This window comes from Sapajus apella, unplaced genomic scaffold (assembly GCF_009761245.1).
Source record: "Sapajus apella isolate SASKATOON/1434 unplaced genomic scaffold, GSC_monkey_1.0 scaffold22, whole genome shotgun sequence".
In the NCBI taxonomy this organism is placed as follows: Eukaryota; Metazoa; Chordata; class Mammalia; order Primates; family Cebidae; genus Sapajus; species Sapajus apella.
Window position 1 is genome coordinate 14,296,677 of NW_022436962.1, and position 17,705 is coordinate 14,314,381.

Sequence of the window (17,705 nt, forward strand, 5' to 3'; positions counted from 1 at the left end):
AGGAACAACATAGCACCTGACAAGCCTACTGATGGCAGAGGCTGCTGCTGCTGGGAGGGAGGCTCTTTCCAGGATGAGGATGCCCAGTGGGAAGGCAGTTCCAGGTCAGCCTTTTCCTGGTCACTCTGATTCTCATCCCTTGCATAGCTCCCTTAGATAATGTAGTAATGAACCTGACAACCTAACATGGCTTTGAGGTTCCTCAGCTTTGGCAGCCAGATAACAGAACGGCAAGGCTCAGATGCATGAGAAAATTTTTGGCCACCATCAATCTTCTTTCCACCCTGGGCTTCCTCCCAAGCCCAAGATTACTCTCTGTAATCAGGCATCTGGGTATCCAGACCATATTCAACAGCAATGGAACAGGCCAAGCCACTGTGATTGGCTTTTGGGAAGGGCTGCACTCTGATAGGGCCAGAAACTAGACTTGGGATGGTAGCCTGCCACAGGAAATATAACAATTGCTCTGGGGTCGACTTTATTGAGACAAATGACAAGTACAGAGAGGATGAGACAGCACCAGAGGGACATAATGACCACTGGCCATTAGAACATCTATCACTGACTCCCAAGCCCTGAGTCTGAGCCCTTTATCTTCAGTTATTGGGAGCCTTGGCCACATCCGTTTAATTTCTCTCACCATCAGCCTCTTCATTTGTAAAATGGGTATAGCAGAGTTACTTAAAATAAAAATACCCACATGTCTGATCCATAGGTGTTTAAAACTATCACTTTCTTTTTTATTTTTCTTTATTTTTTATTTTATTTATTTATTTATTTTTAGATGGAGTCTCGCTCCATTGCCCAGGCCAGAGTGCAGTGGCGCAATCTCAGCTCACTGCAACCTCCGCCTCCCGGGCTGAAGCAATTCTCCTGCCTCAGCCTCCTGAGTAGCTGGAGTTACAGGTGTCCACCACTGCACCTGGCTAATTTTTGTATTTTTAGTAAAGACAGGGTTTTGCCATGTTGGCCAAGCTGGTCTTGAACTCCTGACCTCAGTTGATCCACCTGCCTCGGCCTCCCAAAGTGCCATGATTATAGGTATGAGCCACCACACTTGGCCCCAAAACTATCACTTTCCTCTCTTCTTTCCTTTTAAATTCCTCACCTGTAAGATGGAGATGCCCAATCTCATTCCTCAGGGCTGTTTGAATGACTTTAAAACAGGAAGTATCTCAAAGTGTTTAACAAAACTCTGAAGCTGCCTCCACCTGTTTTGAGGGAAGAGGGCCAGTCTCAAACATAACAAGGGCAAAAGCAGAAAAATCAAAACTTAAGCTTCAACATAATTAAAATTGCATTGATGAGCCCAAAACAAGACCTAAATAAATGGAGAGAATTACACTGTTTGTAGATAAGAAGATTCCATTTTATAAGATGTCAGATCTCTCCCTCTAATATATAAATCTAATGCAATTTCAATCAGTCTCAGCTGTTCTTGTATTTGTTTTTCTCTGACTCTGATGAATTAAAATTCAATTCAAACAGAAAAATTAAGGTGTAAGCATGCCCAATAAATCCTTGAAATTATTAGAAAGAAAAATAATAACAGGGACTGCCTACTACAGTAATTAAAAGTAACTGGCACAGGCCTCAAAAGAAAAAATATATATGTATCATTCATGGAGTACTTACAATGGGGCCAGGCCCCTGAAACATTGTGGTTTACTTCTCACAATGATTCTATAAAGTAGAATAGCTACTATGATATTATTCTCATTTCAAATCTGGGGAACCCAAGTGGGCAAGTATCCTAATCAAACCCACATAGCTAATAAGTTACTAAAGGATTCCTAGAGAAGGGGAAGACAGAAACAAACCCACATATGTGTGAGTGAGACCTTCGCATATAAAGAAAAGAGCATTTCAAATCAGAAAGGAAGAAGTGGATTATTTAGAAAACAGTAATGGGACAACTGAATAAGCAGTATGGAAAATGTTAGCTTGTTGCTTCGCATAATACACAAAAATAAATTCAAAAGGACTTAATATTCTCAATATTTTAACACAACTATAAAGGTACCAAAAGGAAAAACTGAAGCATATTTTCATTAATTAGGTAAGGAGAAGAACTTCCTAAGCATTATATAAAACTCAGAACTAGAAAGGAAAACACTGACATAAAACTTTTTCACTTCTAGATGGAAAAAGAAAAAGTTAAAAGAAAAAATGTTCAAATAGAGAAAAATGTTTTTCAATATGTCTCTGATGTAGGATCAATATTCATTACATATAAGCAGCTCCTATCACTGAATAAATAAAAGACAACCCATTCAACAAATAGACAAAATGTGACTGCTTTGCTTATTAGATTTGTCTCCACAACTAGACTGCAACCTCCTCAAAGGCAGAGTCAGTTTCTTACATCTCTATCTCTGTGACCTACCGGTCTGGCACAGTGCTGAGCCTACGGTAGGTAATCAGTATCAAGTTGGCCAGCAGCTTCTCCTTGCCGGCTCAGCAGAAATGCTGTCAGATGCCTTTCCCCCGGCTTCTCTGACGAGAGCTGATTCAGAGTTCCCAGATTCCAGGCCACCAGCCACACCACAAATTGTGGAGTCACACTCTGAGGAGTGTTGTCCAGAGGGCGTACTGACTGCTTTTATTTAGGGCTAATATTTCTTGATTTTCTTGTTTGAAAAATTGAAAAACTAATTGACTAGCACAGGAGCAAACACATGAACATTTACTGAATGAGTTCGTTAATGACAACTGTCATTGATGTAAGAAAATCAGGCCAGACATGGTGGCTCAGGCCTGTAATCTCAACACTTCAGGAGGTCGAGGTGGGCGGATGGCTTGAGCTCAGCAGGTGAAGACCAGCCTGGCCAACATGGTAAAACCCCAACTCTACAAAAATACAAAAAAAAAAATAATAGTAATAGCCCGGCATGATGGTATGTGCCTGTAGTCCCAGCTACTTGGGTGGCTGAGGTGGGAGGATGGCTGGAGCCTGGGAAGCAGAGGTTGCAGTGAGCCAAGATCATGCCACTGCACTCCAGCCTGGGCAACACAACTAGAGCCTGGCTCCAAAAAAAAAAGAAAGAAAGAAAGAAAGAAAAGGAAATCATACAGCATACTATGCATGAGGCAAATAACAATACGAAATATATATCACTACAGAAATGCCAGGTTTTTCAAGTGACCAATATAGAAATCTTTCAAATAATCCATCCTTAAACAAATGTAATGGCATTCCAAACACTCATTCCAAATCACACCATGAAGTCTTCTGCTAATGACTCTCAACTCCCCAAAAGATAGGACAAATATTAATGCTTATCAATAGAAGATCCTTACAGTCAGGCACGGTGGTTCATGCCTGTAATCCCAGCACTTTGGGAGGCCAAGACGGGTGAATCACAAGGTCAGAAGTTTAAGACCAGCCTGGCCAATATGGTAAAACCCCAACTCCACTAAAAAAAAAAAAAAAAAACATAAAAAATTAGCTGGGTGTGGTAGTGCGCACCTGTAATCCCAGCTACTCAGGAGGGTGAGGCAGAAGAATCACTTGAACCTGGGAGGCAGAGGTTGCAGTGAACCAAGATTGTGCCATTGCACTCCAGCCTAGACAATAGAGTGAGACTCTGTCTCAAAAACAAAAAAAAAGAAGATTCTTTCTACAAAGTTGTCCTTGCAAACCCTAAAGAATGGGACTGGGAAAAAAAGAACAAAAACAATTTATTAAAAGCTTGTAAAAATGAGTAGGAAAATCCCTAGAATTAAATAGGATATATGGGCAAAGAATCTGAACAACTAACATTTAAAAGGATAATTTTAAATGGATAGTAAATAGAAAAAAAAAATACTTCAATCTCACCAGCATTAAAAAGCTCACTAAACAAAAAAAAAAAAAAAAAAAAAAAAAAAAATTGGCAATTTCACAATTTAAAAGTTATACTATTCAATGCTGGTGAGGTATAATGAGTCAGACACTCACATTCTGCATAAGTACTTGGAAATGGGTTCAATTCTTCTGGAAAGCTATTTGGCAATAAGTCTCAGAAACCTTAGTTTACATTCCTTGACACAGCAATTCTCAACTTCTAGGAAATATTTCATACTGTCAACAAAATATCTTCATGTAACAATTTTTACCTCAGCATTGTTTTTAATAAAGAAAATTGAGTCTCATAAATATTCAATAATAGAGGAAGCATTAATAAAATTCTTTCTAAATTGTATTCATGAGGAATTTTAATAATGGGGATATTTTGTGATAAAGACTAAATAAATGTATGATTTTTAAATTGTATACATGTCGAAATCTCTAGTACGTAAAACATGCACAGACAAAAACAAAAAGGAAACACACCAAAAAGTTAATAGCATAACAGTACTTCACTCTGTCTTTTGTGTGTTTTTTTCTTTATATATTTTTTATACATTCATCATCGTAAACATGCATTAATTTAAAATCAGAGAAAAAATACACTTTAAGATAGTGACAATTAACTTTTTAAAATCTCAACAAGAAGAACTTTTCCCTCATGGAACTCTGTATTGCTTTAAAATGCTGAAATGTTTTACTCTATTGAACAGAGTAGAAGTTTGAAAGTAGAAGCAAACTCTATTCCACAGACACGAAAAGAAACATGAAACCCTCCTTCCTCCCTCCGACCCATTTCTGCTCCCAGTGGACTCCTCTCCCCTGCTCACTCCCTGGCTCTGATGCCCTTACTTTGAATCACCCCATGTTGTTTCTCTCCTGTACTTTGAATCATGCCATGTTGTTTCTCTCATTTCTTGGTAAATATCAGGTTCCTTTCAAAGTCACTCAGCAAACATTCACCTCCTCACTCCTTAATGCCAGCTCTGAGCCATGCACTAGCGAGTTTTACTTCAGGTTAGAGGATGAGTTCCTGTCTGGAAACGCAGGGCTTCCTACTTCCTGGGCTCTGCCTGGATCTCCCAAACTAAGGGAGGAGCCCATCCCTGGACACCACTGACAAAGGCCCTACGCTCCATCTCCTCCATAGCCCCCGGACATCTATCAGTTCGAATGCCTCTTCCCCCGACCAGGCCACTACCATTTTGTTGTCAGAGCGATTCCTAGCAGCTGCTCTACCTCCTCTCTCACTAAGCTCCATTCCATCTCCACGCTTTAGCTGAAGCCATATTTATTTTTCATTTCTTTTTTAGAAGGGTTTTACTATGTGTCCCAGGTCAGATTCAAACTCCTGGGCTCAAACAATCCTCCCCACTCAGCCTCCAAGTAGCTGGAATTACAGGTGTGAGCCACCACCCCTCGGCTTAGAGACATCTTTCTAAAATGAAATCCAATGACATACCTACCCTGCTTAAAATCCCTCAACACCCCTCACCCCCACCACCTTCTCCACCACTGCTGCTTTTGAGACAGATTCTAAACTGTTTAACTTGGCTGTGTGACTGGCCCTTTCTAGCCTCTCCAACCTCATATTACATCTCATGTATTTATATTTCTACACACACACATACACACACACACGCATATGTATGTATCAGAGACAGAGTCTCTCTCTGTCACCCAGGTTGAAGAGCAGTGGCACGATCTCAGCTCACTGCAACCTCCGCCTCTGGGGTTCAAGCAATTCTCCTGCCTCACCCTTCCGAGTAGCTGGGATTGATAATCCACCACCACACTCAGCTAATATTTGTGTTTTTAGTAGAGATGGGGTTTCACGATGTTGACCAGGCTGGTCTCGAACTCCTGACCTCAAGTGATCCACCTGCCTCAGCCTCTCAAAGTGCTGGGATTACAGGCATGAGCTACTGCACCCAGCCCCTCATATATTTATATATTTATTTACCCCATGAGTTTGGGTGGAGCACTTTCTATGTGTCAGGTACTGGACTGGGTGCAAGGGGTACAGCCCTGAAAGAGATGCACCCTGTTGGCATGGAAATCAGTCTTCACTACGGCAGCTTTCTGTCCTTGCTACTCCGAGTGTGATCTGTGGACCAGCAGCATCGGCATCACCTGGGAGCAGAACCTCAGATCCTTTGCTAGACCCTCTGCATAGAAATACACATTTCCATTCACTGATGAGTTCTTATGCATGTCAAAGTTTAAGAAGCATTGCTTTGTGTCTCTTGAACCCTCAATCTTCTCTCTCCCTGCTGCCCTCTTTCACATGCATTCAGCCTGGGATACTCTTGGCCCTGGTCTTTGTCTAGCTCCTCTCTATCCTTCCAGTTTCTGCATGGCATTTATGCCTGTTAGGAAGACTTCATTCCCTAACCTCCTAAGTTGGGGTTATGAGCCACCTATGTGGTGTCACCATCAAAGCACTTATGGCTCCATTCCGTGGATGCTGCCCCTTCCCCTGCAGATGTTGTAAGAGCAGAAACTTTGTCTGTCTCTTCATACTTGCATCCCTAGCAGGAAGCTTAGTATCTGCCATAAGGTAGTGAGTCAATAAAAGCTATTGGAAAAAAAAAAAACCACACACAGAGAATCCAGTGCAATTGTACAATTCCCAGGCTTAACAAATAAGTTCAAGTTTCTTAATTCCTCAAGAGAGGGTGGGATTTGGAAGTAGCAAGCAGGTCCTAGGAAGAAATCAACATTATCTGCATCATTTCCTTAGTTTCATGGCTCATGCTGTATGTACAAGTTCAGCCTTGTCCAGATCCCCTGCTGCCCACTAGGCATCTTTGTGTAAATTAGAAAGAGAGGCCGGGTGCAGTGGCTCACACCTGTAATTCCAGCACTTTGGGAGGCCGAGACAAGCAGATCACGAGGTCAAGATATCAAGACCATCCTGGCCAACACGGTGAAACCCCGTCTCTACTAAAAAGACAAAAAAATTAGCCGGGCGTGGTGGCACACACCTATGTTCCCAGCTACTCAGGAGGCTGAGGCAGAAGAATTGCTTGAACCCAGGAAGCGGAGGTTGCAGTGAGCCGAGATTGCTCCACTGCACTCCAGCCTGGTGACAGAGCAAGACTCTGTCTCAAAAAAAAAAAAAAAAAAAAAATTAGAAAGAGAAACTCCTTCCTCAGCACAGATGCAATTCCAAATCAGGATCCATGGAGGACTCAGCAAGCAAATCACAAGCTGGTTTCCACTTCCCCCTAAGCAGGGTACGGCCCACACAACCAGATGTGGTAGCCCTGCCTTGAACCCACAATAAAACTGAGAGTGGCCGTGGAGCGAACACTGGAAACCAGTCCTGGTGCCACATGACGTTGGTTGAGGAATTAACTTTCAGCTGTGCCTATTTTATAGAGCTTAGAGAATCTACATTTTAAACAAGTCATGCCTTACACAAAACTTACTTTCTAAAGGTAAAGGCTAAGGTAAAAATTGGATATGACTATAATTCCTCTTGAAAATGCTTTAATACCACCCACAAAGTAGAGCCTGATGCCCAGGTTGACATGCCACTTTGGAGACTGTGAATAAGCCTACCACAACCTTCAGGGAGGGAAGAAGTGCTGATTCTTTGGTAGCCCATCATTTGAACTAGTTGGTTTACCTGGGTAGTTCATGTCTACCTAAAGTACAGAACTTCAAATATCGGAATCACTTTCAGCATAGTAAGATACTCATAATATAGGATCTTCAGCCCTCAGAGACAGCTAGCAAAAGGCAGACTGCTATCTCCCATCTCAAACTCTGGGGCACATGCTCACTGAAACAAATGGCAAGTGAATTATTAATGCTGCCAGTGTGGAAAACTTTTAACGTATTCCGTTAGCTTATGACACATGTACAGACCATGTCTTTCCATTGAGAAAGCCGCTATTGGTATGCTTCCGGCAAGAACTGTTGCTTTGAGTTGAGTTGTGTTCCCCCATACTGGAAGGACTGGCATACAGCCCTTCACAGCCTTTCCCCTCATTCCTCTCCTAGCTAACAGTGGGATGGGAACTAGATCTGCTGACAGAGAGAATAAACTGGAGCAAGGCAACAACTCCATGTGAAAGCTGCGGTTACAACCCTCTTGGACTTGTGAATGGCCACTACTAAATCTCTCAGATCAGCATCTGCAAAGACCACCAAGCAAACAATAATCTCAGTCACCTACTCCAGTACCCAAGACCTGAAAAAAGTCCCAGCTCTTCCCAGATAAAAACAACACATACCCTTTACTTTCCAGGGCAAAACATATCACTCAAACCTGAATGCAACCAGTTTAAACAATTATCCTCATGTGCCGTAAGGACCACCCCGGAACTGTTCAATTGAATCAATTTCCTACCAATCAATCCTACGTATAAAGCACGGGACTTCTTACAAAACAAAATAGTGTTTTTAAAAACAGAAACAAACCACTATCAATACCCATACAGCCTTGCTAGTGCCATATGCCCTACTTCCATACTTCTAGTACAGCTAATCTTTAGCAAGAAACCTCCTAAGAGAAGACCAAGTTTTATACTTACGTATGGCTGTTGACCTAAAACCTCATTAATATACTTTGTGGAAGTAACTGCAGCCACAAACAAATACAAATTAACAATGCATTGTTGTTAATACTGGGGATAAACTTTTATTTAGAAACTCTTAATTAAGCACCCACTGTGTTACTTGTACTAAGTGCTGTGGAAGATAGATACAAAGATGAACTGGACAGAATTTCTGTCCCACCTTCTCCCTCCCTTTTTGAGGCTGTCTCAAAACAAAACAAAACAAAAAGTCTACAAGTACCTTAAGCTAGCAACTCACCATATGTAAACCAATAGGAAAAAACACTAACTCTTAGCAACAACAAAACAGATCAAAAGTCTTAATTTGTTAGTGACAAGAAGCTATTTCAAACACATAAAGGTATGGTTTAGAATGATCTCAATACTCACTGTTCTTCTTGTACATCAAAATTTCAAAGGAATTCATCTCATAATTCTCAAATGTTTGCCGTACTTTTTCAATAGTGTCTTTATCAGTCAGCTCCCCATACATAAAACTGCAAACAACCAAAGAACTCAAGTTAGATTAACAAGTATTCATTATTCTACAAGCATATGTTAAATATCTGTTCTATATTCAGCACTGTGCTAAGTACTGTGGAATACACACACACAATGAAAACATTAATTGACTCAAAAAAATTTACTGATTCAACTGTGAATAAGACTTTTTCATTGCCTCCAAACTAACAGTCTGATGAGAGATACATACCATAAGACAGCAGATCAGAAAACAGTGGATTAGAGAACAATGTGATCACTGCCGCAATGTCAGCACACATAAAGAATTACAGAACACACAGAAGGGGCACCGTGCTCTCTATAGTTGGTCGGAGAATGCTTCCCAGAAGTAAGGACGAATTAGGTCAAAGGGGCAGCAAAGAGGTGAAATGACTGAGAGAAAGAAGGAAAAAAACATTCCAAACAAAAGACAAACCAACTGCAAAGGCACAGAGGTGACAGTTGGATTAATTCCAGACCCTGATTATAGTTCACTTCAATATGACTGGAATATAGACAATGAGAGGGAAAGTTGCAACAGTTAATATAGAGAAGTAAACAAAGGTAAGATCATGAAGGAGACCTCAGCATTATAAGCCATGGGAAGTAATTTAATCTTGATCTTGAAAGCAATGGGAGCACATGGCAGGGTTTTAAGCAAAGGAGAAACGGAATTAGATTTTGGTTTAGAAAGACAACTCTGGGAGATTTCCTGGTAAAGATGGATGAGTGAGTTTATACCACAGATTTTTCCTTTTCTAGTCCTCAGCAAAATAAATTCATTTATTTAAATGTACATGTAACTTATTAGAGAAAACCTCAGGATCGTAGATGGTCTACCTACTAACACTAGTTCTCAGCAGATGCAAGAAAAGTGCCGGGACTATTTCCCTGGGCCCCACACTGAATCTGGTCTGAAGATCATGGTTTGTCCCTCTGGGAACAGGATATACTCCCAATTAAGTAGAATGAATAATGGCATAGGAGACTAACAAAATGCCAGAGGACAAAGGAGAAAAAAACATCTTTCAATGGGTCTGGAAAGTCCAAGTCTCTGGCAAAGGCTGCCCATGGGCCCAGCAGGCATTTCCCCTGGCAACCCCAGGCCTTCAGACTGCAGTAAAGGAAAGAGCAGTGATGATCACGCCTCAAGTCTCAGGTAATGCACAAACTGCCATGGGTTCCCAAACGATACACTTCTCATCTCCTACGACTGCAAAGTAAATATAATCTAACTTTTTTTGATGACTTGAATCACAGAAACAGAATTTCAGAGCTACAAAGAACCTCAGAGGTTATCAAGTACAATTTCTTATCTAAAACTGAACCACCAAGTCAAGCACCATGCTTAGCTTGATACTGGAACAGCCTTGGGCTTACTACAGGCTTCCAAATTAGAGAAGAGTCCTAGCTGTTGACTTTGTGAATTCTGTATCACAATTGTTATTTGATGTCCCTTCCCAGCACCCTGAGGAATGTGATTATCTGTGGTTGTCCTTATGCACTCGTGTGGTACTCTGCTTTCAGGCTGTATTCTTCACCTATAAGCCAGGAAATGGAAAACTGAGCTTGCTGAATCATCTCTAGAAAGAAGAAAAGATCAAGACTAATTTCGCCCTGACTGAGAATAAGAGGATTTTTCTTCTTTCTCTTACTGAGTTAATTTTCTAGATAAGTGACCTCCATTTAAATGAAGTGATGGTATATATGCTAGCAATTTCCTTAACAAGGTAAAAGAAATCCCTGTAAAGTTGAATTTTCAAATAAATGAAGTGACATAATTACACCAGTTTGCATTCGTCTTGTGTACTTTTTCAAGCGGTAGGTTGCCAGTAGTTCTAAGTTTCCTTTACCTGGATCTTAGATTGCAAATGCTCGCAATGCCCAAAATAAATAAAAGAGACTCCTGAGCTCTCAGGAACATAGATAGCACAAAGGTATGTTTACTTATGGAGAAGGGATACCTTCAGGTAATTCAATAAGTTGATGAGAACTGTGCATAAAAGTTGGCTAAATTAGCAAGTTATTTTATTTGGTTTCCTTACAGTGTCTGATTATAGCCAATAAGTAGAAAGGTAAGGAAAGGCTGTTCAAGTCACACTAAAAAGTGAAGCTAAGTCTCTCAAATTGTTCTGATTGTATATGTGCAATACAGATAGAGATGCAGGTGCAGATAAATAGATCTACAAATACTTAAGAGGATAACAGCACACGAAAAATGTAAGATAATTCTATTGCATTAAGAACTATAATTTCTAAACCTTTGAATGGTCAGTGGGAAGAATCTTCAATCTTCCATTTCTCAGTCCCCAAAATCTAAGATTTCAGAAAGTGGAGGCCAGGCACGGTGGCTCATGCCTATAATCCCAGCACTTTGGGAGGCCAAGGCGGGCAGATTATGAAGTCAGGAGTTTGAGATCAGCCTGGCCAAGGTAGTGAAACCACATCTCTACTGAAAATATAAAAAAAATAAAAAATAGCCAGGCATGGTGGCAGGTGCTTGCAATCCCAGCTACTTAGGAAGCTGAGGCAGGAGAATTGCTTGAACCTGGGAAGGCGTAGGTTGCAGTGAGCCAAGATCGCACCACTGCACTCCAGCCTGGCAACAGAGCAAGACTCTGTCTCAAAAAAAAAAAATGTGGAAATATTTTCAAAACATTTGATACTTTCCTCTTATGAGCTCAGACACTTATTTTATTTTAGAAAAGTATTTTATTTTAAAATGCTTGTCACCAATGTAAAGTAACATGGCTGATTTAATAAGTAAAAATGCAACTTCTGAAAACAGAAGACTATGTTTGGTCAGACAGGCTTCTCCACTCTTCACAGATGAGTTTGCTTCTTGATTTGGCATGAATGATTCCGCTTCATGCAAACACTACTGAAGACAGAAGACTGAAGAAGGCAGAGACTGAGAGGAGCCAAAAGGCTATGGTGGGCCAAGACCTTGCCAGGGCACAGCAGGGGAATGTTGGCAGGATCCAGGCTACATGTCTGGCTCAACACCTGGAAGACTCTTTAAAAGAGCTTTTCTAACACCACGGCCCAAGGGCACTGCTTGGTTAGAAACCCTATAAAAATATACCAGCTGCACTGTTAGTACAATTTGCTAAGAGTACAGAGAGAGAGATGTAACAGCATGAATTAGAAGGCAACAAAATATTGGTTCTCTTATCTTTATCCAAAGTAAAAAATTTTGGCTGAAGCCGGCCATGGTAGCTCACAGCTGTAATCCAGCATTTTGGGAGGCTGAGGCAGGTGGATCACCTGAGGTCAGGAGTTCAAGACCAGCCTGACCAACATGGTGAAACCCCATCTCTACTAAAAGTACAAAAAAAAAAAAAATTTGCCAGGTGTGGTGGCACATGCCTGTACTCCCAGCTACTCAGGAAGCTACATCAGGAGAATCACTTGAACCTGGGAGGCAGAGGCTGTAGTAAGCCAAGATCACGAATTGCACTCCAGTCTGGATGACAGAGCAAGACTCCGTCCCAAAACAGCAAAGAATTCTAACTGAGGAAAATCTCTATAAACAAGGCCAACATTGTTTCTCCAACATTGTAGTTACTCTTCTAAAATGCTCATCAATTTTTAAAAATTATTTTAATCATCTAAAATTCCATTTCACTGTATTTGAGCCTCTTTCACATTTAATTTCATCTAAAATGCCAAAACTTTTGAGTTCACATTTTATAGACAGAATGGTTATCCTGAGTTCTTCTGGGTTCTCTCCCATCTTAGTGACTGCAAGGTGGTCAGTTTTGGGAACTATGTTTTACATCTGCTTTGATTTTTCCAGTACAGTATATGAACTAGAGATGATATGGCAATAAAAATTCCTGTGAATACACGCTGAATGAGGTAAAGGAAATTTCCAAATGCAGTGAGCCATTTTCTTCTTCCAAAAGATACCATAGGAGATTGTTCACCAGAACAACCCCAAACATAAATACCTGCAGGTGCTGCTCTTTTGCATCACTTCTGCCCTGTGATAGCCAGACAGCTTGCAAAATCCATCATTGCTGTACACGATAGGCCAGTCCACTATCTGAGCATTCCCCAACACAAAATTAGTATCTGTTAAGGAAAAAAAGGAAAAAAGGGTACACGGGCAACACATTAGTTGAGATTCAATGAGGACATAAGTAATGTCAAGCAATCCAGATGTTTCTGTTTCCCTCCAAAATTTAGACTCTTGAACAGGAATGTGGTCCTGTGAGGCATACAAAAGAACAGTGTTTTAGAACTGAATATTTTGAATGCTAAGTGCTAAGGTCACTGTACTCCAAATAGAAGTTAGAAAAGAAAGCATACTTAACCAACCAACCGATGACTCCTGCAGAAATCCAGTGGATTCCCACGAGACATATTTAAGTCCTAATTTTTCATCAAGTGAAGGTATACCAATAATATGGAGTAATAGAGAACCCAAAAGTAATTTCTTCTGAGCTCTGTCCAACATCTTAGCCTTTTCAGTCTTTTGGCCAGAAGCTAAAAATGTGCCTTCTTCACCCTAACTAGGATTTGCCCAACCTAGAAGGGCATCTCAGGAAGGTAGAGGAAGGAAGTAGGGCACTGCCTCATGGACACACACCACCATGGAACACTCCCCTTGGCAAGGAATAGTAACTAGACTCTCTTAATACTGGAACTTTGTAGAGGCTGATCAAGATGCTCACACAACAGGACCTTCTTGCTGATCTTGAAATTCTTGCTGATTTGGAAATGCAGCCACAGAGCTGCATTTTGGAGCTCTGTCACGGAGCAGTAGCCTACCACACACTCCTGATGCAGGGTTTAGGTAGGCTAGTTGTGTTGGGTCTGCTTAGTATGTTATGTTTGCACTACTTCCCACATTTTTGAAAATCAGTCCTCAATACTTTCTATGCTCAGGAAATCAACTGTACTTCCTTTCTTTTCAAGTATTTCAATTATACGAATAACATCCAGAACTTAAATGTAATCATTATTTTAGTTTGGCCCCTCTTTTCCACAAACAACCCACCTACTCCCCCACCCTCCAAAAAATGAAAGAACATGAACATCCTTGTTTAGTTGTAAACTGGAGAAGGTACTGTGTGTGTTTGTGTGTATGTGTACACATACTACCTAGAGTGAAATAACAGTGATATATCATCACTTAATTGAAAGCATTTACAGCTTATTCAAAATATAGTTAACCATCCCTTCAGATAGGCTTCTCCACCCTTCTTAGATGAGCTTATTCTTGATTTGGCAGGCCTGGAAAATGATTCCACTTCATGCAGATACCACTGAAGACAAAAGGCTTGGAAGAAGACAGGGCCTGAGAGGAGCTAAGGATTGTGGTGAACCAAGACCTTATAGAGGAGGGTGAGGGAGGAGGAATTGCTAATTACGGTAATCTACTCTTGAGAATACTTGATCTATTTAAAAGGAACAGAAAATACAACATTTATGATGTGAATCTATAAAACTACTATTTTTAGAAATATGCTTTTAAAAAATCTACAACCAGTCCTTCTCTCCTTCTCTCCCATATATACATACATTCTTCTTGAGTGCCAACTAGGTGCCAAGCACAATGCAAGACCCTGAGGGTCTCCAGATTGATAAGAAATGGTCCCTGCACTCAAGAAACTTAGCAAGACAAATAGACATGTGTACAACTAACAAGAAACAGATAAGAAAACAGTGAACTCTATTTGAGGGAGGTAAAGGGCTGTGTCTCAGAGGGGATAACATTTGAACTTGCTCTAGTCTAAGAGGATGAGTAAGATTTATTCAAACTTTTTGAAAGCCTATTATGTAACTGGCACGGATAATACAAAAACAATAGATATAGAAATCAAAATATGATCACTGTGTTGGTGAACTCAAGAGGGTGTAAGAGGAAGGGAACATTCCAGGCAGAGGATCCAGCATGGGCAAAGGCATGGCATCATGGGACACAGCGCAGGCTAGGGTAGACAAAGGGCAGCCAGGAAGAGCAGCAGGAGGAGGAACTGGAGACCCAGACTGAGAAGGTCTTGAATGAATAAAGCCAAAGGGCTTTGATTTTATCCTAGGGGCAGAATAATCCTTCATGTTGGTCTTCTTTCCCTGAATAAACCCACATTTCCTGAACCGAATAGCTTAGACTTAAAAGTAGTATAATGTTTACTAAATTACTCCCAAGTGTATATGAAGCCTAGTCGGTTTAACCATCTCTTTTGTTAACTTCTTAAATAGTAGTTAATTTCCCTCAAAACACCCAGAGCAGGAGGAAAATCTGAGTGTGCCTTTTCATGGCTAATGCTCCGCTGAGATTATCTATGAGGAAAGAGGGAATAACCAGTTGTAGATAATGGATTGAGCACATGTGCTTATTTTCTTTTGTATACCAGACCCCGGCAAAATAAAAGTAAACAAGTTAAAAAGGTAAAAATCCACAAAAATGAAAATTAGATAAAAAAGAATGAACAAAAAAAACAATAACTGGGGAAGAAGCAGCAATACTATAGGAAACAGAGAACTTTTTTTAAAAAAATCTCTAATTGGTATCCTTAGAAAGATTCGAGAAGTATTACACCCACAAAACAAAAACAGAACACTATGAGGAAAAAGAAATAAAGGAACAAGAACTCTTGTAAATTAAAAATGAATAGCAATTAAATATTCAACATGAACGTTAGAAGAAAAAGTCTAACAGAAAGTAGTACAGAAAGAGAAGGAAACAAGAAACACAGAGAAGAAGAAAAAAACACGTGGAGGATCAGTCCAAGAGGAAAAACATGTGCCTTAAGAGGAATAGCAGAAAGAACAACATGAGAAAAGGCCAGAAGACATTCTTTTTAAAATTAAAACAATCAAATGTGAGTGTATAATGAAGATATTTTCATATATAAAAAGATTAGGGAAAATCATTTACCACATATTCTTTCTTTGGTAGTTACTTGAGGATGTGTACCAGCAAAATGAGGGAATAAAGCAAAACAGAGGACAACATGGAAACCAGGAAAAAATAGCTCCAAATGTAGAAAGCAGGGAAGACAGCTAGTAGACAGTATTCAATACTAAACGGTTCAGAGACTAGACATTCCAAAAGTGAATTATCTAGAGGTAAAGGAGGTCAAGGCTTGATGTTATTCTTGGTCATTTGGAACAACATTGTCTATAAAGGTATACAATTTGTGGGGGCAGAAAAGGAAATTAAAAACATCAAAGAAAACAAAAATCATGCAAGAAGGGAAATCAAATCTCACTGTCACATCATCATAGGAATAAGGTTATTCCTTATTAATTTCCAATTTTTAAAGTCAATACATAATAAATGATGGAATATTTAATTATCATAAGTATCTGAATGTAATCTCATTGATTCTGACACTAAAAATACAGGTGACAAAAGTTTAGGGAGAGAAAAGAGAACAATGATGAAGAGAATAAGAGATGGTATCTCCAGCTGATTATAAAATAGAATGGTGTAAATATTTTACTTAAAACTACAAAGATAAACAATAAGAGGGTAATATAATTATATCAGGAGGAGAGGTACGGAGTAACACTAAGTGAGCTAAAACCTCAACTAATTAACAGAGGTCAACAGATAATATCTAAAATTGATAAATCTAGAAATAGCTGTAATGCATGTTATTTAGAGATACGGTGGAAACTATAAGAAGAAAGCTAAAATTAGAAGATGTGGCCTCTGGTGAGTAGGATGGGAGGAGACAAGGCATAGAGTGGTTATTTACATTACATTACAAGCTCTTCTGCTTGATTTTTGCAAACATGAACTTACTGACTTTGATAAAAATAACTATGTACTTAATTTTTAATTAATTTAGTCATTAAAGATTAATTTATTGATTAAATTTTTCATTTACTGAAAAATGAGAGCAAGATAGATTTCAAGCTCCAGATATCACTGATAGTCCTCACAAAAGTGTTCTGATCACCTTTTAAACTTATTCATCCTTCCGGAAGCATACTCTCATCCCTGGTGTGCATATTATAGCCCCATCTGAGAAAAACCAAGCCTGCTAGCATTTTCCTTGACTTTAACAAGGAAACAGAAAAACAGGAAGTGCAGTAGGAATAGAATCATCAGCCTATCACCCACTCAGAAGATTCTCACCATAAAATTTAAAATTCCAAAATAGTGTCCTCTCACTGCTAACCCAAGCAAGCAATTACAGCTCTAGGGAGCAAGATTCCCTTGCCACTCCATGATAGAAGGTCTAGGAATTCCCTCTTTACCCAAGGAGTTAGAGAAAATGGAAGAAAAATTTCTAGTCCCAGCCAGAAAGCTTTTTGCCCCCAACAGTATAGAAATTCTTCCCCCTTCCCTTCCCCTATTCCTAGCACGCACATTCTCTTCTATTCTAAGCCACAAATAATCGACCTGTAAATTACCTTCCAGAACACAATCTGTTTATAGTTACGGGCTACCCATACAAATGCCATAACATCACTCATATCATCAGGAATTAAGGGATTCCACATAAGTGAGATTTTAGATATTAATACAAATGCGTATCATTTACTGATAATTACTCTGTACCAGGTAGTGTTCTAAGTACTTTACCAAATATCATGGTGTTTTTCAAAATTACATCAATCTTTGCGAAGTGATATTACTTTACTGAAGGAAGTCTCAGGGATTTCATCATTTTACTCATGAGGAAACTGAGTCTCTGAGGATGCACAATAACCATTTATACCAGGGTAAAGTTGGGATTTGAACCTCGGTCTATGTGACTTCAAAATCCATGCTTTTAATCATTCTATTACATAGTCTCCTTATGCCATTGGGTGCTAAAATCAGACCGTTTCTATGAATACTG

The 17,705-nt window shown here is 39.7% G+C and overlaps 1 protein-coding gene across 3 annotated transcripts in view; it reads right to left on the reverse strand.

Annotated features, from left to right (window-relative positions):
- Nucleotides 1-17,705, reverse strand: part of KCNH1 (potassium voltage-gated channel subfamily H member 1) — a 455,549-nt gene that overhangs the window by 419,296 nt on the left and 18,548 nt on the right. For all 3 annotated transcript variants that reach the window (XR_004272203.1, XM_032289132.1, XM_032289131.1), the window contains exons 2-3: nucleotides 12,852-12,975; nucleotides 8,788-8,894 (exon numbers count right to left, since the gene is read on the reverse strand). Coding sequence is in view for 2 of the 3 variants with exons in the window: in XM_032289132.1 (XP_032145023.1) it covers nucleotides 8,788-8,894; nucleotides 12,852-12,975 (231 nt within the window). In the remaining variant the exon portion in view is untranslated. The remainder of the gene's footprint in view (nucleotides 1-8,787; nucleotides 8,895-12,851; nucleotides 12,976-17,705) is intronic.